This window comes from Malania oleifera, chromosome 5, assembly GCF_029873635.1.
Source record: "Malania oleifera isolate guangnan ecotype guangnan chromosome 5, ASM2987363v1, whole genome shotgun sequence".
NCBI classification, from domain to species: domain Eukaryota; kingdom Viridiplantae; phylum Streptophyta; class Magnoliopsida; order Santalales; family Ximeniaceae; genus Malania; species Malania oleifera.
Window position 1 is genome coordinate 84,252,930 of NC_080421.1, and position 27,988 is coordinate 84,280,917.

Genomic DNA, 27,988 nt, shown 5'->3' on the forward strand with positions numbered 1-27,988 from the left:
TTTTTTTCCAAAAAAAAAAATTAATTCATTAGAAAGTAAGAGTTTTAATTGAAGCTTTGATTAAACTTTTTCTTTCATATCATGCATTTAATTGAACAAAAAAAGCATGCATTTAATTGAACAAAAAAAAAATTGTAGCTCAAAAACAATCCATCCCGGTTTGAACAGAGGGCGCAGTGTGCATTTAAAGCTAGTGCTTTGGAGTTCAAATAAGGATCGGAATTTCTTCCTCCATCAAATTCTGGTTAACATGATTCATGTGCTCAACCATAATATGCTTGGTCCTCACTCCTCACAATGCCAACTTCCACAAGCCTTGGAATGAAATGAGAGCAGCTTTCAATTTTTGTCACATGCTGCTTTCTTTTATAAAAAAAAAAAGTGTTTTTATGGATTAATAAAGTATGTGCTGCATTTATTTCATTTACATGGATGCGGAAATTTTGATTATTTCTTGATTCAACTTTGAATTTTGATTTATAACATTCCACATGGTATTTTTATTTGTAGTTTCAGAGTCGTAAATGGTCTATTCTATTTTTGTTTATCATTACTTTTCTCATAAATCACAGATTGAAGAAATTAATGTGTTGCAAAATGTTAGGTGCATGAAATTTTCTAATATTCCCAGGAGTGCATATAGATGAACCATTCCGGAAAACAAAATGATTGGTAAGCACAAGAGGGCAGGGGCACGAGTGAATGAAAGTCACGAGTAACAAAGACTTTGCAGCCTTGGCTGGACATGATTCAGTTAACCGAACATACCTTTTAAATCGTAACCAAACTGAAAGTTTGCAAACTTAGCAGAGCATGATTCTCGATTATCGGAACATAACCTTCAAATTGTAACCAAACTGAAATTTAGGTTCGTAACAAAATTCAAGAAAATGTACCATGTGGTTTGTATTACCCCGAGTCAATAAATGGCGCTTAAAAAGTATGTAAGTTTCCAATTTTCAAAGTTGCTCATTGACATTTGACCCTTTTGCTTTGGGATAACATGCCTCGAGTTGAGAAATATTAGGTACATCAAATTTATACACCAAATCTAATATAATTTTTCATGCATAAAAAATTGTCTAATTTAGTTAAAATACAAGCACGACAAAATCATATTAGATCGAGTATATACACCCAATGTGTAATTGTTTCTCCTCAATTTGGGCTTTAAACGTGTAGGATTAGTTTTCCATTTTGGCAGCTCACCGGCTAAAGATAAAAAACAACCACAATCATGTATCAAATTGCTAGCCAAAATAGACAAATAAATGATCGAATGAAATCACTTTAACTAGTGAATTCTATGTTGGTCTACTCACATGTAGTCAGGTGAGACTCGTTTGGAGTGATTTCATTTGACAGAAGGACCTCTTGAAATGACCTAAAGCCAAAATGATGGTTCCCTAGCTCTCTCTGAGAGTGCAGAGAATAGGGATGAAACCCTATTTTTATCATCTTCAAAGAACTTGATTTTCTTGCATCTGCAGCCACCTTTACAGCCATAAATTACGATTTTTCCATGCAAATATGGTAGATAGCAGAAGCATAAACCGTTTCTTTTCATGTGCAAAATGCATAGTGCCAGAAATCATTAACATAATGCAGTTTTCATCAATATACCTTTCATGTGTGTGTACGCGAGAGAGAGAGAGAGAGAGAGATCTGCAATTCGAGATTTAAGACAGAACATGCAGGTCGGGGTGTTCACCTCAAACAAATTTATGAAGCATGGATAAATCATTGCCCATAAAGAGGAGTTCACAATCTGGCTTAATACTATTAATATGACAAAAAATATTGAAAAACGGCATCAAACTAGGGCATAATGAGAATTGAAATAAACAAATAGCCAGCCAGGTATATAAATCACTAAAAGGAAGAAAAATACAGAGTTTATATTGTTTCTTCAATCACCAAAAGTTTGTTATTAGATCATTATGACCTTTTTTCACCCAAAACTGGGTTCAAAGTTCCCTAACCCAAAAAGGAAACCTACAGATGACCAGAATGATCGACAATTTCAATTCCAAAAAATATTACCAAAGTACAAAGTTTCCATCATATTCTTCAAGAAATAGTACGCTGACCAAAAACAAAATCAAAAACAATGATAATATGATGCAAACATACCGCCGGCAACAAAACCATAGCATCACGCTATCAAAACTACAACATCCATAATTTTTCCAGCAATCAGCTCATCATTCTAGACCAATTCTTATAGATGGTTCTTAAGAATTGAATCATAATATATCTAATTTAAAACTGCAGGATAATATGAAGTATAATCGCGTTGTAGAAATTAGATAAATTTTCATTGAAGCGAAAGAAACAAGAAAAGAACACACCGGACTTAGCAAAAATAAGCAGCAATGACAACTACAACTCAAAAATCAAGAGAAAAGTTGAAAGCAGATGCACATGCATTTGGGTTTATTGAAGATAACTTCATTAGACATGCAACCAAGTGAATTGCCATTTTTTTTTTTTTTTTAAATGTGCAATCATTTGAGATCAGGATCAAAAGATTGTAACTTTATAATTGACAACCAATGAATGTGGGTATTATATAAAAATACCCGTTCAGAAGGTGGAATCTGAAAGCTTTTCTTTAGGTACACAAGCAAGGGAACGGGAAGGGGAAAGGGAAGGGAAAGCGAAAGGGGAAGACAAAGTTCAAGACTGAAGGCAGCGAGACCCCAATCATCATCTATGCCCCAGAAACACCTTCCCATTTGATTGCAGAAGATCTTTCCTTTCACCAAGTGCAACAAAATAGATTTCGGTGACTAAAATAGAAAGCATCTCCATTGAATGCTCTTAGCTGGAAAGTTAAGCTTCCATCTAAAGTTTGAGGTTTTTGGTTGAAAAGCAGCTCTTACTAAGATCAACTCTAATCATTGCAAAAGGAAGACCGTATAAGACATTATATCCAGAAGCCAATGCTCCTTGTTATTGTAGGAATGAGTTGATACCTATTTGCACTGTTTTGTTTCTTTGTGCATTTGGAATAATTTATTTAACATCAAAATTATTATTAATAGGAGTGTCCTTACTCAATAGAGTTTTCATGTTCAAAAATTCAAAGATTTTGGAGAGTAAAAAAGAAAGATACACTAGAGTTGTGCTTTTTGTCATTATTTCAGTATTTTATTGAGGAAAGAACAGATGAATTTCAATGGACAATTGGACAAACAATGTGTCTTGATCTCTTATAGGGCAATACAGTTTATTTAGCTTCACTTAGTGCACTGCTTTCTTGGTCTCTATGAGGAGTGTCTCTGCCCAGTTTGCAAAGAGATATGACGTCCTTTCTTTTTTTTCCCTAATTCACTTTTATTTTTATTTTTATTTTTGTAGCTTTTCGTTTTCAACAGGATGTCTTTTCCACTTTCTTGTATTGTTTCCTTATGCTCTTAATTAATTAAATTTCTTAAAAAATAAAAATAAAATGGACCAAAATGCTTCTTAAATCCACAATATAGGAGCAATGCTAAAGTCAAGCAAAAGAAGGGAGGGCTTTGTGGAGTTGGCTTCAAGGGGTGCGGGATTAGTCACGTGGACCGTAAAACGGATACGTGGAAACCCAGTGCGTAATCCAAAAAAAAAAAGAAGGGAGAGCAGTTTCCTATCTGCCTCAAATATAAAACACTCAAGTCACTCTTGATTTGCAGAATAAAATTGGATGGAAATGGAATGAAATGAATATTTGAAGGGAGAACACAAAGAAAGCCAGCAATAAGTTTGATTTTATTTTGGCCCTATATCGTTCCATTCTTATGCACCAAACATGTGATTGCTTGGAGGTTTAAGAACCCATGCACCAACAGCTGGCAAAATATACATTTAATATAGGTTCAAGCTACAACTGTAAGTCATTTAATAAGTAGCACTCTCATTCTCCTTTCTTCACATCTTTATTTTGAGAAATTATAAAATTAATCATTTACATGTTGGAGAAGCCACCATAACAAAAGTGCAAATCGCTGCATAAGAATTCAAATCGTGAACTGCGGTAGTCCATAATTCAATCTAAGAACCATAATCTGAACAAAACTAAAAACAAATAGCATATAAAAAAGACAACGTAGAAGAAAAAAGCATAAAATTGCAATTCCAAGAGAATTTTGAAGCATTCCCTTGATCATGATGGCATTGACGTGTGATAAACATGGTAAAAAAAAACAGAAAGGAAACGAGGTTCTGCCGCAGCCAGAGCAAAATACATTACCAAGAAACAAGTTCAAAATGGTATCACCATTCCGACCTGCCACACCAATGTCACGCCTCGTCACTGTGACTGGCCCTCTGGTTTCTCCGCTGCTCATACTCAGAATCATCAGTAGGCAATTCAAACCGACAAAGGGGGCACGAGTTCCGAATGCTCAACCATTGCAGAATGCACTCCCCATGGAAACAGTGCGAACAAGGAAGCTTTTTGACTTTCTCTTGCAGTGGAATATCATCAGTACAAACAACACAAACCACATTCTCATTGTTCCCCAAATCTTCCTCTGCCAACACAACCGTGGGAAGATTATCCACAACTGATCTAGCAGCCGGCGGACTACCCCTCCAAGAAAGATTGTCATCTGCCAATAACCCAACAATGGTATCATATATATCGGCACCAAAATGATCATCCCGAGCTGCTGCAGATGAATCGCCCTCCACATGGTGATCAGTAACCAGAATCCTCTCCAAATTATTCGCCGCCAAAAGAAGTTCCCTTTCTATATTTCCATCCAATTGAACGCTGCCCCCACCCGAGTTCTCTTCAGATGAAACCATTAACAATTCCTCCACCCCGTCAAACACCATGCTCAGAGCTTCTCTCTCGTCTTCAGCCCTCCGATTCACTCCCCCCCGCTCAAAATCTTCATTGATCGCCCTGCGATCCCCCGAATGAAGACAATACCAACTACGCAGAAAATCCAAATCATCAAATAAACCACCATTAACAGTACTCCCACGAGGCAAATCAACCGTATCACAGCCATCTTCATCGTCCTCCGAGTCCGAATCGGACACAAATCTAGGGATCCGTAGGTCTTCAATGCGTAACGCCGGGATCCTCACATCGGGAGTTTCAAACCCAAAACCAGAACCATCACCCACCTCCGAATCCCCCAACCAAGACCCTTGTCCCTCCTCCCCTGAAGAATCCATTCCACCAAAAGCACCAGAAACCACCAAATCGTCGCTCTCCGTCTCCGAATCCGTTTGATTGCCCTCTGTCAAAAGAGAGTAAGGAGATATGATTGTTCACGAAACTGAAGAGAAGTCTTCTTTCCGGCGCGTGCTAATGCATTCAGTAACGGGCGGGTAATGTTATAAAAAAGGGACCCTCTCTATTGTAAGCACATGGCCAATAGGATTTATTCATATTGAGTAATGTCTAGGGCACTGTGATTCTCCAATTAGATTAATGTTTCTTTGTATTAAGGTGAGAATAACACTTTTTTTTTTATTACATTAATGTTTCTTTGCATTAATATGAGAATAATTTTTTTTTTTTTTTCTAAATTGAATCGATGCTCGTCAATCTTATAAAATTCATTAGTTATGGCAGAACATATTTCACTTATATGTTTTATTCATATTGAGTAGAATAATGCCTAGGCGAGTATGATTCTCACATCGCATGAATGCATAGTAGTATTAAAGTGATAATAACGTAATTCTTTAATTACGTTAATGTTTCTTAGTATTAAGAATATTTTTCAGTCAATTTTCATCAATTTTATACAATTCATTAATTATTATAAAACAATTTCACTCATGAACTTCCCTCACAAAAAGCACACTACGATAATATGAGTTGCTGCTTGACTCGTGTTTGCCTTCGTGATCAGTTATTGCTTTTGCTTAATTCCGTGTTTGATACTTATAGACTGGTTCATGTGGTGAATGCACAGTTTTACTATTAGTTGATTAGTTGAAATTGCGTGTTACAACTAACGCTAGATGACCTTTACCTTGTGTGAAATATTCTACGCTTGACAATTAGTACTAGAACTTGGTAAATTATGTTATGATTCAACTGTCTTCAGGATTGTGGAATAGAGTGAAGCATTGAGAGAGAAGCATGTCGCACATTAATATAGAGAAAATCAAGGCACTATAGGCACGAGTCAAGATTGGAAATTATGTGATAATAAAAGTGGCTCAATTCACATAATATGTTAATTTATTGGGGGGATCCCAAAATTGGCAATCAGGATCTATTGATGAATTGTCAAAAATATTTCCGTGATATGATGGAAGCACTACAACATCATATGGGTATTATGTAAAGAAGGGCTTCTCCAAATAGAGAAAGAAAATCTTCTAGGGCTAAGACAAAAGATCCATTTACAAAGAGATCTCAAGTTATCACTCAGTTAGATTATTCATCTTTCTTGTTGGTGGTTTTTTTTTTTTTTTCAATTCTATTTTAAGCTAGATCTCTGGCTTTCTTTTGATTTTAGTCGATTATTTTACTTCTTTTTGGGTTTGGTTGAATTTGGGTTGAAACTTTGGGATGTTCAGAGTTAATTTCATTGGCACCTTGATCCTGCGAAGCATCCAATTCTTAATCTATTGTGTTCATTGGGAATGATTGACCCTTTGAGCAAGTTGGTGCAAATTCATTTTGATCATTCTTCTTTCAAACATTTAAATGTTATTTCATCTTTCCTAGGCTAAGTCAAATAGAAAAATTATTTTACAAAGTACACGTAAATTGGTTAGTGGTGGATTGAGAGTGATGGAAAAATCCAATACCCACTTTGCTAAGAAATGGCACGCTACATATATGCTGATGAATGAGTAGTTGATAGAGGAACAAAGAGTTGTGGAGACTAGCCCTAAGTAATCTTCAAGGATTCTATGAGAATCATAAGTTGGAACTGTCATGAGTTGAGGTCTCCCACAACAATTCGACATAAAAAAGACTTGGTGGCAGGGATTCATCTAGACTTGGTGTCTCTAATGGAAACTAAGCACAAAGGAAATGGGTAAAAATCTCTTCCCAAAACTTTAAAATTTGATTCTACTATCTTTGATGACTATATGAGCAAATCTAGGGGCCTTTTTGTGTTCTGGCACAATAATGCTAGAAAAGTTGAGTTTAGTTTAAAAAAAACATATATATATATATATATATATATATATATATATATATATATAAATTTCACGTAAGGAATATAAAGGAATATTCGTTGCATTACTCTCCTTGCGGGGCGAAGAAAACCCTAACAACTGATCCTTACGAGTTAGATCAAACCCCCTCAAGCCACACTTGAACTACAATCAATTGGCTCAATTTTTTGTGCACAAATAAAGTTACTTCTAATACAAGCAGATTATGTACCAATACGCACAAGCAATAACTAATGCAAATGATAGATCTATAAGTTTAGTGTTATATGTGTGCAAAAATACTCAGAATGATGTCAATGATCAATCAAGTGTAATGAGTGTATTAACAAGCTAATCTTTGAAACTACGTATAGATGTATATCTCAATCATAGTTTAAGGTTTCAAAGATTTTCAACAAGAATAATCAAAATATCTCTAAAATAATTTTCTTAAGATTCACGCACAAGAGATATTTGAAACATAAGCTTGTGAAAACGATTTTTTGCTCAAACAAAAACACAAGCTAAGGTGTCTTGCAATTTGAATGCCAAGACCCACAAGCTTTAAGGTTTCCCACACAATAAAGTTATTAGATTAAATCGGGGGGAAACCTATGCTCAACTCTCAATCCAAAAATCAAACATACAATGAGTGCAATGAGAATTTTCAGCAAATGGGAATAAAGTATAATCACTCAAAGTTCTCTCACAAGGCTTGATTTAGTAAAGGAATAGTAGTATAAGAATATATAGGCTTTGTGTTTGGAAAAAGCTCTCTAAAAAATATAGAGAATTTGTTTGCTAATCAAAATGTTAATTGCCCCTTAATTGAGCAAATGAACGTATATTTATAGACATGGCCAAAATTATAACCGTTGGGGATACCAGGGGAATTATTAGAATTTTTTTAATTGAGTTTTAAAAAATTAACCCTGTTTAACCCCAATTAACCTCGGTAAAAATTAAGCCAACCCGAGAGTTTCAGTCGACCAAACCATAGGTTCGGCCGCCCGAACAGACACATGAGAAAAAGCAAGGTTTTCATGTTAGGGTACCCGAAAATAAGTTCGGTCCGCTGGCTAAGGTGATTTTCCAAAATGTTCGAGGTTCAGTCGCCTGGACTCAAGTTTGGTCTTATGAACTTGCATGTTCGGTCACCCAAGAGTGTTTTGCATGTGAAGTTTGAGCGCCCGGGTTGTTGGAAAAGTTAGATTTAAATATTTGGTCGACTAAAGACACTGAGCTCAAATCAGTTCGGTCGCCCGAAGTCAGGTTAATATTGTTGACTTTTCCACGTTCAGTCAATCGAGGCGTTTTCAACGCGCAAGTTCGATCGCTCGAAACCCTTACACACTTAAGCCTAAGTTATGATTAAGAGTATAATTTTACCCTTGTTTTCATAGATATGATTTGTAAGTTTAAGGGGATTTTCCATAAAGTGCTTGTGCAAGGACATAGGAACTTTCTAAGGTCTAGGCTTTTTAATTTAGCTTAAAAACCTAGTGTCAGTCGATCGAACTCTTGTCTAGGGTCTTTTGATTAACCTACAGTCTGTCTACAGCATTACTGAGCTTACAGTCCTACCATGCATGCAGATATATTAATTATTAAGACCTTGCATCATTATTACAGACCCAAAAGATAAAATGAAATATAAAAATACAACTTGAAACTGACAAGGGCTTCATGCTCTCCTCCTCAACAATTCCATGGTTTGCACTGAGTGATGTGCTTGTTTGAGTGCTTCTCGACAACTATTTCTCATCTGTCATCCGTGCTTAGAAAAGTAAACATGCTCAAATACTCAAAGCACACAGATGAGATACTGTGGTTTGTTATAATCAAAACAGGGATCTGACCAAAAAGTTAACACTAAGATTTTCTCTATCGTTTGCACTACCTTTCTATATCCTCAATCCTGAGCTTCTTATCCTTCTTTCTTTACATAGCTTTCTAGGTAACCTCTTTACCCTAGGTTTTCTAGAAATCTTTTAAAATGGAGTGAATCCTTAGTATCGTTGCCCATAGGTCTCTGTGGGAACTATATGAGTTTGGATTGATCTCATCGATTCTAGAGGAGCTTTCATCGGACGCCCACATACTGAATACAAATATTTATCTTGTTCTGTTTTATACATAACACTTAGGTTTAGGGCATATTAAGAGTAAATTGACTTCACATTGTGAGTAGGTTTGCGTCCTTCTTGCATTTCTCTTCTCAAACATCTTTTGTCCTCTTTGAATACTTTTCTCAACCTTTTTAATTATCCTCACTTCCCCCTTTTTGTACCCCCCCTCATTTCTCATTGCATCAGTATATGACCCAAGAAAAAAAAATGAATAAATAATAAGAATAGTAGTATTAAAAAAGACAAGTGTTCTCGTTAGGAGTCCTTGATTCCAGTTTGATGCTAAGAAAAGACCTTGTCTAAGCGAGTGCTCAAAGACCGTTATGCGGCTCAGTCGCTCCTTGGAAGGTCGGTCTGGTCAAAATGGGAATGTCATAGGATTAAAACAGGGTAGACACTGTTTATTATACGTAAATAAGTACATAAAAGAATATTTTGACTGACATAATTTGTAGAAATATATGATGAAATAATAATAATTAAGTATCATATGCTGGGGCCAACAATAGTGTGGGTCCACATGAGTCCCGAAACCGTATGGAGGTTACAACGAGTCTCAAGCTATGTGGATGCTTAAAAATCAATGAGAGTTATTCGAGTTACGTGTGCTCCATTTGGTCTCGAAGTTGTGTGGGGCCCACAAGACGACGTGTGGGGCCACATGAGTTTTAAAATTTAAATTCTAATTCTTATCAAAATAAAGATAAAATAAATAAATACTAAAATGGTTCAAAACGCGTAATAACAATGAAATAAAATGATAATAATATCGAAAAATAATAAAATAATTAATAACTAATTGATTAATTAATAGGCTATCGTGACGTAATTACAATTTTATTTACTGGGAATGGTGGCAAGCATCCCACACGGCCTCCATCCCCATTCATACTCAATCCATACCTTGGCCCATCCCTGCCCATTCTTTAATTTTTAAAATTATAATTTCTACCCATCTCCCCACACTTTATAAATTTCATTCTTCCCAAAATTTTCCTATAAATAGGGAGCTCTCAACCTTCATTTCACAACCATTTTCCAAGGAAGAGAAGGATTAGTGAGTGAAAGGAATTTGTGGTGGAGGCGAGAATTTTGGAGTAAGTCTCACTCACCCACTCTTTCCAATTCTCGTTTACTTAAAGATAGTTTTTTGTTCGTAGCACACGGGAAAAGAAGCAGGTAAGTAGAATTTGCATATGTTAGTTTTTTTGTATTCAATTCCATACGCCGAGTTTCTTGATAAGTAAATTCAATTAGTTAATAATTCCACAAATTCAGTGAGTTTATTTTTACGGATTTGATTATACCAGTTCTATCTTTAACATATTGCATGCTATTTAGGGTTAAGAAATGTTCTAATCCTCTCGGGTAAATTTTCAGCATTTCTTTCTATTCAAAAAATAAAAATTATATATATTTTTAACACAAAATTATGTGGCATGAGTTTATTTCTACTTAGCAAGCATGCGGATGGGGATTAGGGAAAAATAAAGATGATAAAAATATTAGTATGGTTTTAGATATTTATGTTTGTGTAATTTTCTTCTTTGAAATAAATGATGCTCAATATGATGGATTAGCGCTCTGGTTTAATAAAAAGTTGAGTTTATTGTTCGCTGTAAATTAGTAGTAAAAAGTAATACTCAGCCCCTCGGGTCGGAGGTGTTACATTTGGTATCAGAGCAATAGGGTTATAGGTTTTGTAGACTTTAAGAAAATAAATTTACCAGAGCTAGGCATAACCATGATGTGGGTAGAACGGGTAAATTAGGATGTTTTCTTTTGCCTATAATTTGATAAAATTTTAAAAATGAAGTTAGATAACTCTAGTACTGTCCCTCAGAATGGACCCAAGGGAACACAACGTAAGTGTTTGAAGGAAACGAGATATATACGAGTACTCGCAATGGAGAAGACATCAATGCTACTACAGTGTTGCGTGGACGTGGCCAGTCATAAAGGAACTTTGGGAACTCAAGGATCGAATGTTCCACCAAACCCATGAAGGTTGTTACGGTGAACAGTTCATCGATTCACACTCGACTTTTGAGGGAAAGTCGATCCAATTGCTGCAATTGCTGCAACGATTGGATGCAGCAATGGGAAGAATACTACGAGTCCCTTCATTGTACGTATGAACAGAAGGTGCTATATGCCCAGCCTACACAAATGATTGGTGAAGCCAAACGGTTGGTGGAACTCGAAAAAAGTACTCTTGGAGGAAGGACCAAATCCAACAGTCCGTACATCAGGAGCGTTTTAAGGTAAGTCTTCTTTGAACCTTTTCCCCAAAACCATCCAGCGATGCTAAGGTCAGGATTTTTGGAGTTGAACAAGGACATTATGTAATGTACAACAATAGGCAGTAAAGTTCATTGAAATTATCTAATTTTGATCTTATGAGTTTCCAGACGAATCAAAGAAAGCTCTAAAATTTGAAGAAGGATTGACCTCAATGATTTATGTGATGGTAACAGTATTCGAGCTCGAAGACTCTCCCAATTGGTGAACAAAGCAACGCAGGCAGAAGAAAGTTGTGTACAAAGGAGTGCGGCGATATCCGAGCAGAGAAAGAGCCCATGCCACAAGGTTCACCCTGCGTAGAAATCACGGACTTGGGAAAGACCGGGCACCAATACAACAACAGCAACGAGTAGCAGCAGATGTGGGGCGAGGGCAAAACAGCGAGAAACCCAAAAAATGCACAAGGCACCCCTTGTCCAAAATGCAAAAAATTACATGGGGGAGAGTGCGAGCCGGACTAGGGGTATGTTATCGGTGCGGTGAAACCTGGTTACATGACCGAGACATGCCACAAATCAAAAAAGAGGAGGCAACAGGCACATCGAAGCAACAATCAAACAGAACACCATCAGGCACGTGCTATTGCCCTCACTCCAGGATAGACGGGTCATTGTGAATGCACAGTTTACTATTAGTTGATTAGTTGAAATTGCGTGTTACAACTAACGCTTTAGAATGACCTTTACCTTGTGTGCAAATTATACGCTCTTGACAATAGTACTAGAACTTGGAAATTATGTTATGATTCAAACTGTCATCAGGATTGTGGAATAGAGTGAAAGCATTGAGAGAGAGAAGCACATGTCGCACATTCTATAGAGGAAACAATCAAGGCACTATAGGCACGAGTCAAGATTGGAAATTATGTGATATAAAAGTGGCTCATCACATAATATGTTAAGTTATTGGGGGGATCCCAAAAATGGCAATCAGGATATTTTGATGACTTGTCAAAAATATTATCCGTGATATGATTGGAAGCACTAAACTCAATGGGTATTATCGTAAAGAAGGGCTCTCCAAATAGAGAAAGAAAATCTTCTAGGGCTAAGACAAAAGATCCATTTACAAAGAGATCTCAAGTATCACTCAGTATTAGATTATTCATCTTCTTTTGGTGGTTTTTTGTTTTTTCAATTCTATTTTTAAGCTGGATCTCTGGCTTTCTTTTGATTTAGTCGATTATTTTACTTCTTTTGGTTTGTTGAATTTGGGTTGAAACTTTGGGATGTTCAGAGTTAATTTCCACTTGGCACTTATCCTGTGCGAAGCACCAATTCTTATATATTGTGTTCATTGGGAATGATTGACCCTTTGAGCAAGTTGGTGCCAAAATTCATTTTGATTCATTCTTCTTTCAACATTTAAATGTATTTCATCTTTCCTAGGCTAAGTTCAAATAGAAAATTATTTTACAAAGTCACGTAAATTGGTTTTAGTGGTGGATTGAGAGTGATGGAAAAACCAATACCCACTTTGCTAAGAAATGGCACGCTACTATATGCTGATGAATGCGTAGTTGATAGAGGACAAAGAGTTGTGGAGACAGACCTAAGTAACTCTTCAAGGATTCTATGAGAATCATAAGTTGGAAACTGTCATTGAGGTGAGGTGCTCCCACAACAATTCGACATAAAAAAGACTTGGTGGCAGGGATCCATGACTAGACTTGGTGTCTCTAATGGAAACTAAGCACAAGGAAAATGGGTAAAAACTCTTCCAAAACTTTAAACTTTGATTCTACTATCTTTGATGACTATATGAGCAAATCCTGTTTTTAGGGGGGGCCTTTTTGTGTTCTGGCAAAAGAATCTAGAAAAGTTGAGTTTAGTTTTTCTTTTTTTCTCCCAAAAAACATATATATCTATATATATATAATATAATATATATATAGATATAAATTTCACGTAAGGAGAATATAAAGGAATATCGTTTGCATTACTCTCCTTGCGGGGGGAAGAAAGAAACCCCTAAAACGATCCTTTACGAAGTAGATCAAACCCCCTCAAGCCACCTGAACTACAATCAATTGGTCAATTTGGTGCACAAATTAAAGTTACTTCTAATCAAGCGGATTATGTACCAATACGCGTGGTACAAGCAAATAACTAATGCAAAGATAGATCTATAATTTGTGTGATATGTGTGCAAAAAATAATCGAATGAGTCAATGATCAATCAAGTGTAGCGTGTTTAACAAGCTAATCTTGGAAACTACGTATAGATGTATATCTCAATCATAGTTTAAGGTGTCAAAAGATTTTCAACAAGGAATTAATCAAAATACTCTAAAAAATTTTCTTCAGATTCACGCAAAGAGATATTTGAAACATAATGCTTGTGAAAACGATTTTTTTGCTCAAACAAAAAACACAAGAAAGGGTCTTGGCAATTTGAATGCCACAAGACCCACAAGCTTTAAGGTTTCCCACACAATAAAGTTATTAGATTAAATCGGGGGGAAACCTCATGCTCAACTCTCAATCCAAAAATCACCATACAATGAGTGACAATGAGAATTTTCATAGCAAATGGGATAAAGATAATCCACTCAAAGTTCCTCACAAGGCTGATTTAGTAAAGGAATAGTAGTATAGAATATATAGGCTTTGTGTTTGGAAAAAAAGTCTCTAAAAAATATAGAAATTTAGTTTGCCTAATCAAAATGTTAATTGACCCTAATTGAGCAAATGAACGTGATATTTAAGACATGGCCAAAAATATAAACGTTGGATACCAGGGGAATATTAGAATTTTTTTAATTGAGTTTTAAAAAATTAACCCTGTTTAACCCAATAACCTCGGTAAAATTAAGCCAACACGAGCGTTTCAGTCGACCAAACATAGGTTCGGACGCCCGAACAGAACATGGGACAAAAAGCAAGGTTTTCATGTTAGGGTACCCGAAAAATAGTTCGGTCCGCTGGGGCTAAGGTGATTGCCAAAATGTTCGAGGTTCAGTCGCCTTGGACTCAAGTTTGGTCGTATTGAACTTGCATGTTCCGGTCACCCAAGAGTGTTTTGAATGTGAAGTTTGAGCGCCCGGGTGTTGGAAAAGTTAGATTTAAATATTTGGTCGACTAAAGACACTGAAGCTCAAACAGTTCGGGTTTCAGACCCGCCGAAGTCAGGTTAATATTGTTGACTTGTCCCCGTTCAGTCAATCGAGCGCGTTTCAACGCGCAAGTTCGATCGCTCGGAAACCATTCACACTTAAGCCTAAGTTATGATTAAGAGTTATAATTTTACCCTGTTTTTCATTAGATATGATTTGTGAAAGTTTAAGGGGATTTTCCATAAAAGTGCTTGGCAAGGACATAGGAACTTTATAAGGTCTAGGCTTTTTAATTTAGTGAACACTAGTGGTCAGTAGACTCGAAACTCTGTCTAGGGTATTTGATAACCTACAGTCTGTCTACCGCATTAATGAAATGAGATTACCAGTCCTACCATGCATGCAGATATTATTAATTAATTAAGACCTTGCATCATTATTTACGACCCAAAAGATAAAATGAAATATAAAAATACAACTTGAAACTGACAAGGGCTTCATGCTCTCCTCCTCAACAATTCCATGGTTTGCACTGAGTGATGTGCTTGTTTGAGTGCTTCTCGACAACTATTTCTCATCTGTCATCCGTGCTTAGAAAAGTAAACATGCTCAAATACTCAAAGCACACAGATGAGATACTGTGGTTTGTTATAATCAAAACAGGGATCTGACCAAAAAGTTAACACTAAGATTTTCTCTATCGTTTGCACTACCTTTCTATATCCTCAATCCTGAGCTTCTTATCCTTCTTTCTTTACATAGCTTTCTAGGTAACCTCTTTACCCTAGGTTTTCTAGAAATCTTTTAAAATGGATGTAATCCTTAGTATCGTGCCCATGGTCTCTGTGGGAACTATAGAGTTTTGATTGATCTCATCATTCTAGAGGAGCTTTCATCGGAGCCAACAATTGAATAAAATATTTATCTTTGTTCTACATCAACACTTAGGTTTAGGGCATATTCAGAGTGAAATTTGACTTCACATTTGTGGTAGGTTTGGTCCTTCTTGCATTTCTCCTTTCAAACATCTTTTGTCCTCTTTGAACTACTTTTCTCAACATTTTAATTATCTAACTTCCTCCTTTTTGTACCACCCCTTCATTTTCTCATTGACATCATGTAATAACCCAAGAAAAAAAAATGAATAATAATAATAATAGTTAGTATTAAAAAAGAAAGTGTTTCTCTGTTAGGATCCTTGATTCCATGTTTGATGCCTAAGAAAGACCTTGTCTAAGCGAGTGCTCAAAGACCATTGCGGCTCAGTCGCTCCTTGGAAGTCGGTCTGGTCAAAATGGAATTTCATAGGATAAAACAGGGTAGACACTGTTTATATACGTAAATAAGTACATAAAATAATGTTTTGACTGACATAATTTGTAGAAATATATGATGAAATAATAATAATATAAGTATCATATGCGGGGCCCACAATACTGTGTGGGGTCCACATGAGTCCCGAAACCGTATGGAGGTTTACACGAGTCTCAAAGCTATGTAGGATGCTTAAAATCATATGAGAGTTATTCGAGTTACGTAGGATCCATTTGGGTCTCGAAGTTGTGTGGGGCCCACAAGACCGTGTGGGGCCCACATGAGTTTTTAAAATTTAAATTTAATTCTTATTCAAAAATAAATAATAAAATAAATAAATACTAAAAATGGTTCAAAATTAATAACAATGATAATAATAATGATAATAATGATTAAGAAAAATAATAAAATAATTAATTAACTAATTGATTAATTAATTAGGTAAGTGATTAATTAAAAATTTATTTAATGGGAATGGTGGCAAGCACTCCCACACGGCCTCCATCCCCATCTCATACTCAATCCATACCTTGCCCATCCCTTGCCCATTCTTTAATTTTTAAAAATTATAATTTCACCCATCTCCCCACACTTTTATAAATTTCATTTCTTCCCCAAAATTTTCCTATAAATAGGGAGCTCTCAACCTTCATTTTTCACAACAATTTTCCAAGGAAGAGAAGGATTAGTGAGTGAAAGAATTTGTGGTGGAGAGAGAATTTTGAGTAAGTTCTCACTCACCCACTCTTTCCAATCTCATTACTTAAAGATAGTTTTTGTGTTCGTAGCACACGGTAAAAGAAGAAGGTAAGTAAATTTTGATTATGTTAGTTTTTTTTTTATTTAAAATTCATACCCGAGTTTATTTTATAAGTAAATTTCAATTATGTTAATTAATTCCACAAAATTCCATGAGTTTATTTTTACGCGTATTTGATTATACCAGTTCTATCTTTAACATACTTGCATCTATTTTTGGGTTAAGAAATGTTCTAATCCTCTCGGGTAAATTTTCAGCATTTCTTTCTATTCAAAAATAAAATTATATATATTTTTAACACAAAAATTATGTGGCATGAGTTTATTTCTACTTAGCAAGCATGCGGATGGGGATTAGAAAAATAAAGATTGATTAAAAATATTAGTATGGTTTTAGATATTTATGTTTGTGTAATTTTTCTTCTTTTGAAATAAATGATTGTAATATGGATGATTAGCGCTCTGGTTTAATAAAAATTGAGTTTATTTGCTTCCGCTGTAAATTAGTAGTAAAAAGTTAATATCTCAGGCCCCTCGGGGTCGGGGTGTTACATTTGGTATCAGAGCAATAGGTTATAGGTTCTGTAGACTTTAAGAAATAATTTACCAGAGCATAGGCATAACCATGATGTGGGTAAGAACGGGTAAATTAGGATGTTTTTCTTTTGCCTATAAATTTGATAAAATTTTAAAAATGAAGTTATGATAACTCTAGTCCTTTCCCTCAGAATGGACCCAAGGAACAACAACGTAAGTGTTGAAGGAAACGAGAATAATACGAGTACTCGCAATGGAGAAGACATCAATGCTACTACAGTGTTGCGTGACGTGGCACAAGTCATAAAGGAACTTCTGCGGAACTCCAAGGATCGGAATGGTCCACCAACCCATGAAGGTTGTACGGTTGAACAGTTCAATCGAATGCACCCTCCGACTTTTGAGGGAAAAGTCGATCCAATTGCTGCAAATTGCTGCAAAAGATTGGATGCAAGCAATGGAAGAAATACTACGAGTCCTTCATTGTACGTATGAACAGAAGGTGCTATATGCAGCCTATAAAATGATTGGTGAAGCCAAACGTTGGTGGAACTCGAAAAAGTTACTCTTGGAGGAAGGACCAAATCCAACCGTCCTTACATCGGAGCGTTTTAAGGAAGTCTTCTTTGAACGATTTTTCCCCAAAACCACCAGAGATGCTAAGGTCAGGGAATTTTTGGAGTTGAAACAAGGAAATATGAATGTACAACAATATGCAGTAAAGTTCATTGAATTATCTCATTTTGCATCTTATTTGGTTCCAGACGAATCAAAGAAAGCTCTAAAATTTGAAGAAGGATTGACCTCAAGGATTTATGAGATGGTAACAGTATTCGAGCTCGAAGACTTCTCCCAATTGGTGAACAAAGCAACGAAGGCAGAAGAAAGTCTACAAAGGAGTGCGGAGATATCCGAGCAGAGAAAGAGGCCCATGCCACAAGGGTCTCACCCTGGTAGAAATCAAGGACCTTGGAAAAGGAGCAACAACAACAACAGCAACAGTAGCAGCAGCAATGTGGGGCGAGGGCAAACAGCGAGAAACCCAAACAATGCACAAGGCACCCCTTGTCCAAAATGCAAAAAATTACATGGGGGAGAGTGTCGAGCCGGACTAGGGGTATGTTATCGGTGCGGTGAACCTGGTTACATGCAACGAGAATGCCCACAAAATCAACAAAGAGGAGGCAACCAGGCACATCGAAGCAACAATCAACAGAACACCACTCAGGCACGTGTCTATGCCCTCACTCCAGGAGATGCCGAAAATACTAGTGATGTGGTGACAGGTATTATTCCTATATTCTCCAAGAAAGCAGTAGTATTATTTGATTCTGGAGCCACACACTCCTTTATATCTACAGCTTATGTTAAAATATGCGGGGTAGAGACTCAGCCATTAGAGACTGAGTTATCTGTGGGTACACCAATGGGAACGTCGGTAGTATGTAGAAAAATACTTAAAGGCTACCCAATTTGTATTGAGGAAAGAATACTACTGGTTAACTTGGTAGTATTTAATATGCACGGGTTTGACGTAATTCTTGGGATAGACTGGGTAACTTCTAGTTATGCTAGTATAAATTGCTATAATAAGGAGGTGGTGTTTAGACCTCCTGGAGAACAAGAATACAAGTTCAATGGAACTCGTGTATACCCTTCACCGCAAATATTGTCGGCAATCCAGGCAAAGAGATTACTCTTGAATGGATGTCAAGGGTACCTAGCATGCGTGGTGGAGGCACCAAAGGAAGAATTGAAGCTCGAGGATATCCCAATAGTAAGGGAATTCTCGGATGTATTCCCTGAGGATTTACCTGGGCTACCTCCTGACCGCGAAATCGAGTTTGTTATCGATCTACTACCAGGGACGACACCAATATCTAAAGCTCCATACAGAATGGCACCAGTAGAATTGAAAGAACTGAAGGAACAATTACAAGAGTTGCTAGACAAAGGATTCATCAGACCCAGCGTGTCACCATGGGGAGCACCAGTACTGTTTGTTAAAAAGAAAGATGGATCGATGAGAATGTGTATTGATTATCGGGAAATAAATAAAGTGACCATTAAGAACAAGTACCCAATACCTCGCATAGATGACTTGTTTGATCAACTCCAAGGAACACAAGTCTTCTCTAAAATTGACCTCCGATCAGGGTACCATCAAGTGAAAATCAAATTAGAAGATGTTCCAAAGACCGCATTCCGAACGAGATATGGTCACTATGAATTCTTGGTCATGCCATTTGGACTGACCAATGCTCCTGCTGCCTTTATGGACCTTATGAATAGGGTTTTTCATGAATACCTAGATCAATTTGTGGTGGTCTTCATTGATGATATTTTGATTTATTCAAAAAGCCCCCAGGAACATGAGAACCATTTGAGGCTAGTACTCAAAATGCTAAGAGAAAAGAAACTCTATGCCAAACTTACGAAATGTGAGTTCTGGCTAGAAAGAGTTGCATTCTTAGGGCACGTGATATCTAAGCATGGCATTTCTGTGGACTCAAGTAAAATAGAGGCAATAGTGGATTGGGTGAGACCGAAGAATGTTCATGAGATCAGGAGTTTCTTAGGTCTGGCAGGATATTATCGTCGATTTGTGGAAGGGTTTTCTAAAATATCTGGTCCTCTGACGAGATTGACAAGAAAGAATGTGAAGTATGAATGGACTGATGAATGTGAGCAAAGCTTTCAAGAATTAAAGCAACGACTCATCACTGCCCCGGTGCTGACAATTCCATCAGGAGAAGATGGTTTTGTGATCTACAGTGATGCATCTCGGAAAGGGCTCGGGTGTGTATTAATGCAACAGGGGAAGGTCATTGCATATGCTTCTCGACAACTTAAGGACTACGAGAAGAATTATCCCACACACGATTTGGAGCTAGCAACTGTGGTATTCGCATTAAAGATCTGGAGACACTATCTCTATGGTGAAAGGTGTGAGATTTTCACAGACCATAAAAGTCTCAAATACTTTTTCACACAAAAGGAATTAAACATGAGACAGAGAAGATGGTTAGAATTAATCAAAGATTATGATTGCGCCATCAACTATCACCCAGGAAAAGCCAACGTGGTAGCAGATGCATTAAGTCGAAAGTCAATGAATGCGTCAGTCTCGGCAATGGTGACCCAACATCAAATTATGATGGACCTAGAAAGATTTGGTGTGGAAATAGTGGCAGGAAATCATCAAGCTCTTATTACTAATTTGGTAATCCAACAGACCTTACCAGAAAAGATTAAGGCTGCACAGATGGAAGATGCAGAGCTAGTGAAGATTATGGGTAAGGTACAGAGTGGACGGAAGGGAGACTTTAACATCTCTGACGATGGAGTTTTGAGATTCCAAACTAGATTGTGTGTGCCCAATGACAAAGATATCAAAAGAACAGTCTTGGAAGAAGCTCATCGATCTCTTTATACAGTGCATCCGGGAAGCACAAAGATGTATAGGGACTTGAGAGAGTCTTTTTGGTGGAATAACATGAAGAGGGAGATTGCACAATTTGTGGAACAATGTCTTACTTGTCAGCAAGTAAAGGCTGAGCACCAAAGACCAGAAGGACCACTGCAACCACTCCACATTCCTGAATGGAAATGGGAGCACATCTCCATGGATTTTGTAACTAGGCTACCTCCAGCACTCCATGGACAGAACGCCATTTGGGTGGTTGTTGATCGTCTAACAAAGACCGCTCACTTTATTCCAATCAAAGTTAACTACTCTATGACCAAGCTTGCAGAATTATATGTTCAAGAGATGGTTAGACTACATGGCGTGCCCGTTTCTATCGTATCAAATCGAGAGCCACGATTCACATCACAATTTTGGAAGAGTTTGCAAAGAGCCTTGGGATCACGACTTACCTTCAGCACAGCATTTCATCCTCAAACTGATGGACAGTTAGAGAGAACCATTCAGATATTGGAGGATATGTTGAGAGCTTGTGTACTGGATTTCAAAGGAAGTTGGATTCAGTATCTACCGTTAGTTGAGTTCGCCTATAACAACAGTTATTAGTCCAGCATAGAGATGGCACCGTATGAAGCGTTATATGGCCGAAAGTGTCGATCCCCATTATATTGGGATGAGGTTGGCGAACGACGAATTTTAGGTCCCGAGATTATACAAAGAACCTCTGAGAAAATTAAGCTCATCCAAGACAAAATAAAAATCGCTCAAAGTCGGCAAAGGAGCTATGTGAATACCCATCGGCGTGAGTTGGAGTTTGAAGTGGGGGATAAAATATTTTTAAAAGTAGCTCCAATGAAAAGAATCATGAGGTTTGGGAAGAAGGGCAAACTAAGCCCCAGGTATATTGGACCATTCGAGGTATTGGAGAAGATTGGTCCAGTCGCTTACAGAATTGCCTTACCTCCTGCACTATCGAGAATTCATGATGTATTCCATGTCTCAATGTTAAAGAAGTACGTCCCAGACCCTTCCCATGTGATAAGTTATGAGTTGTTAGAAGTTAGTGACACTCTATCATATGAAGAAGTACCAATCCAGATTTTAGACAAGAAAGATCAGGAGTTGCGCACAAAGAAGATTTCACTGGTAAAACTGCTCTGGCACAACCACAACATTGAGGAAGCATCATGGGAACTAGAAGCAGAAATACGCCAGAAATATCCACATCTTTTCGACGATAGCAGGATCGGGTAAAAGCACAACATTATACAAGGTACTCATTTAAATCTTTACAAATTTCGAGGACGAAATTTTTATAAGGAGAGGAGGATGTAATAACCCAAGAAAAAAAAATGAATAATAATAATAATAATAATAATAATAATAATAATAATAATAGTTAGTATTAAAAAAGAAAGTGTTTCTCTGTCAAGATCCTTGATTCCATGTTTGATGCCTAAGAAAGACCTTGTCTAAGCGAGTGCTCAGAGACCATTGCTGCTCAGTCGCTCCCTGGAGGTCAGCCTGGTCAAAATGGAATTTCATAGGATAAAACAAAGTAGACACTGTTTATATACGTAAATAAGTACATAAAATAATGTTTTGACTCACATAATTTGTAGAAATATATGATAAAATAATAATAATAATATAAGTATCATATGCGGGGCCCACAATACTGTGTGGGGTCCACATGAGTCCCGAAACCGTATGGAGGTTTACACGAGTTTCAAAGTTATGTAGGATGCTTAAAATCGTATGAGAGTTATTCGAGTTACATAGGATCCATTTGGGTCTCGAAGTTGTGTGGGGCCCACAAGACCGTGTGGGGCCCACATGAGTTTTCAAAATTTAAATTTAATTCTTATTCAAAAATAAATAATAAAATAAATAAATACTAAAAATGGTTCAAAATTAATAACAATGATAATAATGATTAAGAAAAATAATAAAATAATAAAATAATTAATTAACTAATTGATTAATTAATTAGTTAAGTGATTAATTAAAAATTTATTTAATGGGAATGGTGGCAAGCACTCCCACACGGCCTCCATCCCCATCCCATACTCAACCCATACCTTACCCATCCCTTGCCCATTCTTTAATTTTTAAAAATTATAATTTCACCCATCTCCCCACACTTTTATAAATTTCATTTCTTCCCCAAAATTTTCCTATAAATAGGGAGCTCTTAACCTTCATTTTTCACAACAATTTTCCAAGGAAGAGAAGGATTAGTGAGTGAAAGAATTTGTGGTGGAGAGAGAATTTTGAGTAAGTTCTCACTCACCCACTCTTTCCGATCTCATTACTTAAAGATAGTTTTTGTGTTCGTAGCACACGGTAAAAGAAGAAGGTAAGTAAATTTTGATTATGTTAGTTTTTTTTTTATTTAAAATTCATACCCGAGTTTATTTTATAAGTAAATTTCAATTATGTTAATTAATTCCACAAAATTCCATGAGTTTATTTTTACGCATATTTGATTATACCAGTTCTATCTTTAACATACTTGCATCTATTTTTGGGTTAAGAAATGTTCTAATCCTCTCGGGTAAATTTTCAGCATTTCTTTCTATTCAAAAATAAAATTATATATATTTTTAACACAAAAATTGTGTGGCATGAGTTTATTTCTACGTTGCATTTTTTTATGAAAATATGAGTAAAGATGAGATTTTTACGATATTATTTTAAATTGCATAAATTATAATAAGATGATTTTAAAACCCCTTATGGCAACGAAAGTTCAAAGTTACAGATGCTCGGTACCGCAGCTTAAAGTTTATACGGATCAGAGTGCACCCACACTGTTTACAGAGTGGTTATTTATGTTAGTGGATTTCTCATGAGTGCACACCTGGTTCCGGACCAGGACTTAATAAGGAAAATCTCACTTAAAGTTTACGTACGTTGATTTAGTTTGGTCGGCCAGCCAGCTAAGTCCAGTTTTCGGACCGCACAACCCAATCATGGGGGTAAACATGACTTACGGCAAAAAGGCCTAAGGGTGATTTTTTTTATATATATAATATATGTTTATACATATTTAATTACGTGTACAAAGTTACTGATGATTTGAAGGAAAAGTGTAAGTTTAAGTGAAAAGGATCATTCTGGTCCTTAAATGACGATCTAAGGAAAACGTATGAGGAAAAGTATATGTATGTTTATCATTAAATATTTTTACAGTTTTAAAATTAAAAGTTTAATTTAACAGTTATAGTATATGATTATAAAAATTTACTGTTGAAATTGATGACAAAAGTTTTATGCAGAAATTTTTAAATTTATATTTATTTTAAAAGCTGTATTGAAGTTATAGTATTGAATATTGTTTTACGAAAGTCTTTAAAATCTCATTTTGGCCACACACTAATAATAATCTTATTTACTTACTGAGCGTCGTCTCACCCCAAACGTATTTTATTTCAGATAACTCTGAAGGACATGTCGGAAATCAAGTTTAGCAAGCATGCGGGTGGGGATTAGAAAAATAAAGATTGATTAGAAATATTAGTATGGTTTTAGATATTTATGTTTGTGTAATTTTTCTTCTTTTGAAATAAATGATTGTAATATGGATGATTAGCGCTCTGGTTTAATAAAAATTGAGTTTATTTACTTCCACTGTAAATTAGTAGTAAAAAGTTAATATCTTAGACCCCTCGGGGTCGGGGTGTTACACATCATCTCTTCTACATTTATGTATTTTTGAGCCTTCATGATGAGTTCTCCTATGTCTGCTAGTGCTTGTTTTCCCAATGATTGTAGGAATCAAACTAGCTTAATTCATTGATGAGTGCTGCAATGGTAACTTTGAAATCCAAGTTTCTTACCTCCAATGTTGCTGCAATGAAGCGTTTTATAAAGTCTTTCAAGGTTTTTGCATCTCCTTGGACAGGATTCATAAGACTAGGGAAGGTTATCGTCATCTTCTTGCTAGCTACTAACAAAGTGTGCTACAAAGTTCTTACTAAACTCAACGAAATTACTGATTATATGAGACTTAAGGCTCCAGTACCATGATTGTGTATAACCCTTAAAGGTTGTTACAAAGGTTCTATACATAATTGGATCTGGGACACCCTAAAGGAGCATAAGCAACCTAAAGGTATTTTGAGCTGTTCAACAGGGTCTTTGGTTCCATCATATGACTCTACTTGCAGCATCTTGAACTTTGCAAGTAGCGGGGCATCCAAAATCATAGTGGAAGATGGATCTATTTTCTCCACACCTAATAACTCTAATTTTTCTTTCCCTTCTCTCATCTCCTTGACCATCTTCTTGAAACATTCATTCAACTCTTTGAACTTTTCATTGATGGTTGAATAGTGACCTATCGCCATGCTCATTTCATCAAGAGGCTTTTTCCATTGGAATAGTAGTTGCTTTATGAATTGAGTAGGCTGAAAGTTCTTCTTGTCCAGGAGCTATAATGGTTATGTGATTTATTGATGGTGGTGCTTGTTGTTTCTATAAAATCTCCTCAAGGATCCCTTCGATCCACCTTTATAATGAGCTTAACTGGCCATGAGTCACTAGTTCATATGGTGTAGGTTTTAGAAGACCATCTGCCCCCTAACTTTGAATGATTCGACTAGAGGGTTAGTTTGCTTCTCTAGAGCAACTTTCTTCGACTTCGCTGACAACATATCTAAGGTTGCAAGGATGACTACATATGTCTCAAGTGGAGTCGCCAATTCTGTTAATGCTTGAAATTAAATATATTGCCACTCTAGAGGTAGATTAAATTAGAGGTTGGTTAGGAATCCTTCTCACTCTTGATCTACAAAATCAAAGAAGGGCTCTTGAGAGGTCTTGGTGAACTCCGGGGGACCTCTCTAATGTCTAAATTAGTCAAATTGTTCTCGGATCAATGTGTGTGTGCGTGTGTGTGTGTGTGTGTGTGTGTGTGTGTGTGTGTGAGAGAGAGAGAGAGAGAGAGAGAGAGAGAGAGAGAGAGAGATGTGTGAGAATAAAAAGAGTATACTTGGATCCCCTCTTGGTGAGCTTACCTCCCCCTTTCATCTTTCATCCTATTCCCTCATAACTGCCTTGGAGACGTGGTCCCCTTCCTTTCGGATGTGGTTCACTTTCCTTTTCTGAGAGCTTAAGCTTCTTCGTGAGAGTGGACAGTTGAGTCCCCACTGTGAGCATATGATTCCCTTATTAGGTAGTTAAAATAATTGATGTGTTAAATGGATGAGATCTACAAAAGAGTTTCTTTTAGGCTAAGTTGGCTTTGGTCAACTCGATTTAAGAAGGTTTTGAGCAGCTTGGTATGTGGGGTCCACAAGCAGCTTAGTAAGTGAGCCCCACTGCTAGGTCAGTTCAAAGAAGGTTGTGAGCAGCTCTGTTAGTGGGCCCTACAACGTGGTCAATTCAGAGAAGGCTACAAGTAGCTCAATTAATGGGTCTCAAAACTCGGTCAATTAAACCAAAATAATGCACAAATTAAGTTTTGATGCGCTTCAATTAATGAAGGGGTAGAAGGTACATGAAGCTTATTCAAAGTAGAACCTATATGTAGTGTGCTTGTGCATATACAGGTTCTATGGTAGAAGCTGAAATCAACCTGTAACCCACGAGTTCAGTATAATTCAATTTTAGGTTATTGCTCCCAATAATTTTCATAACCAATTATATAAATAATCTTCACAGATTAACACGTTCAAAGGATGGAGTTTCTAGCTGTGAAACCTACCACGAACGTACCAACCCATGCGCACCACTAGCTGGAAATTAACAGATGGGGACAAGCCCTAATTATTAAGTCATCTGATGAAATGATAAGATAATAAAATAATCATATATATTCAATTTATCACTTTCTTATATATGATCATATTGGGTAGGGAGACCCATGCACCATCCCCGTTTTTCTATTGCGACTTGTGTATTTATATATTTTTTATTTTCCCGAAAACTATATATGTTCCCACCTGCTTCCATGTGCAGATTTGCTTATATCCTAAACATACTTCTTTAGGGTTTTGATGGGAAGATCATAAACAATATTACGCCAGTGAATCTCATCCGCAGGATCGATCCAGGGTGCTTGTTCACTGATAGAGACCAGAGAGTGAAACTATTTTTTTATTATTATTCTGCAAATAAAATAAAAACAAAAACAATGGAAGTTAAGTAGTTTTCTCTCTGTTACTCAAATGGTCACACTTTCCACAGCCTTTCATGGCTGTGCAGTCGCCGTTGAATCCAAAATACAAACTACAAACTCCAAACAACACCCAACCCCACGCACTTTCCCCATGTCTCTCCCTCTCTCTCCAGACACTACTCCAATATAAAGCCTGCATCCACTTTTCTTCACATTTGTCCTAGTCGCAGGTGAAATAACAAGAGCCAAGATCGAGAAAAATCAAAAAATGCCGAGCACTAGTCTAGGAAAAAACCTCCATCTCTGCTTCTCCAAGATCAGAACCCCTCTTGAAACCCCAGAAGACGATTACCGCCGTCCATTACCCGCCGCCACCACCGATGCCGCCTCCACCTCCGCCACCGCATCTATTCTAATCAAGAACTTCAATTCTCTCTACGAAAACAGCGCCGACGACCCGGCCTCCTCGACCGACTACGACGTCCCCGACACCACCCCAGACTTCGCCGCCATCTTCGCCTCACAGCGCTTCTTCTTCTCCTCCCCCGGCCGGTCCAACTCCATAATCGAGTCGTCGCGGCCGGAGCCCGACACCCTCGTCGGCGGAAGCGTCGCCATCCCCACGTACTCGCCGGATCCGTACATGGACTTCCGCAGATCCATGCAGGAGATGGTGGATGCACGGGGGCTGATGGACGTTAAAGCTAATTGGGATTATCTTCATGAGCTTCTGTTGTGCTATCTCGCTCTCAACCCTAAGACCGCCCACAAGTTCATCATTGGTGCGTTTGCAGATCTTCTCGTCAGCCTCATGTCAGCGCCGGAAGGCGGCGCCGACCAAGAACGGGATTTCGCCGGCGGCGGGTGTAAGATCTCGCGGCAGCTGTTCTGATGTTGCGATATTGTGGTTACCTGTGAGGTGGGGACTGTCGGGAAATGAGTATGTAGTCTTCTTCTTTCGAGTTCCAATTATTGAGCAATATATACATACACATAACTTACTGGCGGGGGAACCCAATTAGGAAGCAATTGGCTGCCCTTTATTTGTCTTTTACCATATGATCTTATCCGTTCGCATTGTCATGTTTTGGACCTCACCTTGATGCTATTCCAATTCCAATTATGTTTTCAATTTGCTCTTTTATGTGAAATTTAATTCTATTTATAGAACAATGTAATATGAGTAAAGAAGAGAAGTGCAATGTTGCACTGAA

The 27,988-nt window shown here is 37.1% G+C and overlaps 2 protein-coding genes and 1 long non-coding RNA gene across 3 annotated transcripts; 1 reads left to right on the forward strand and 2 right to left on the reverse strand.

Annotated features, from left to right (window-relative positions):
- Nucleotides 1–881: 881 nt before the first annotated feature.
- LOC131155785 (uncharacterized) lies at nucleotides 882–1,494 on the reverse strand. The gene is made up of 2 exons (XR_009136900.1): nucleotides 1,323–1,494; nucleotides 882–1,212 (listed from the first exon to the last, which is right to left on the reverse strand). It is a non-coding gene; the product is annotated as an uncharacterized LOC131155785 (long non-coding RNA).
- Nucleotides 1,495–4,093: 2,599 nt separating this feature from the next.
- Nucleotides 4,094–5,350, reverse strand: LOC131155784 (E3 ubiquitin-protein ligase CIP8-like). Its single transcript, XM_058109187.1, has one exon. It carries the CDS (start codon nucleotides 5,170–5,172, stop codon nucleotides 4,285–4,287), a length of 888 nt encoding a protein of 295 aa, XP_057965170.1. The 5' UTR covers nucleotides 5,173–5,350; the 3' UTR covers nucleotides 4,094–4,284.
- A 21,392-nt stretch (nucleotides 5,351–26,742) lies between these two features.
- LOC131155628 (transcription repressor OFP12-like) lies at nucleotides 26,743–27,988 on the forward strand. The gene has a single exon (XM_058108883.1). It carries the CDS (start codon nucleotides 27,043–27,045, stop codon nucleotides 27,664–27,666), a length of 624 nt encoding a protein of 207 aa, XP_057964866.1. The 5' UTR covers nucleotides 26,743–27,042; the 3' UTR covers nucleotides 27,667–27,988.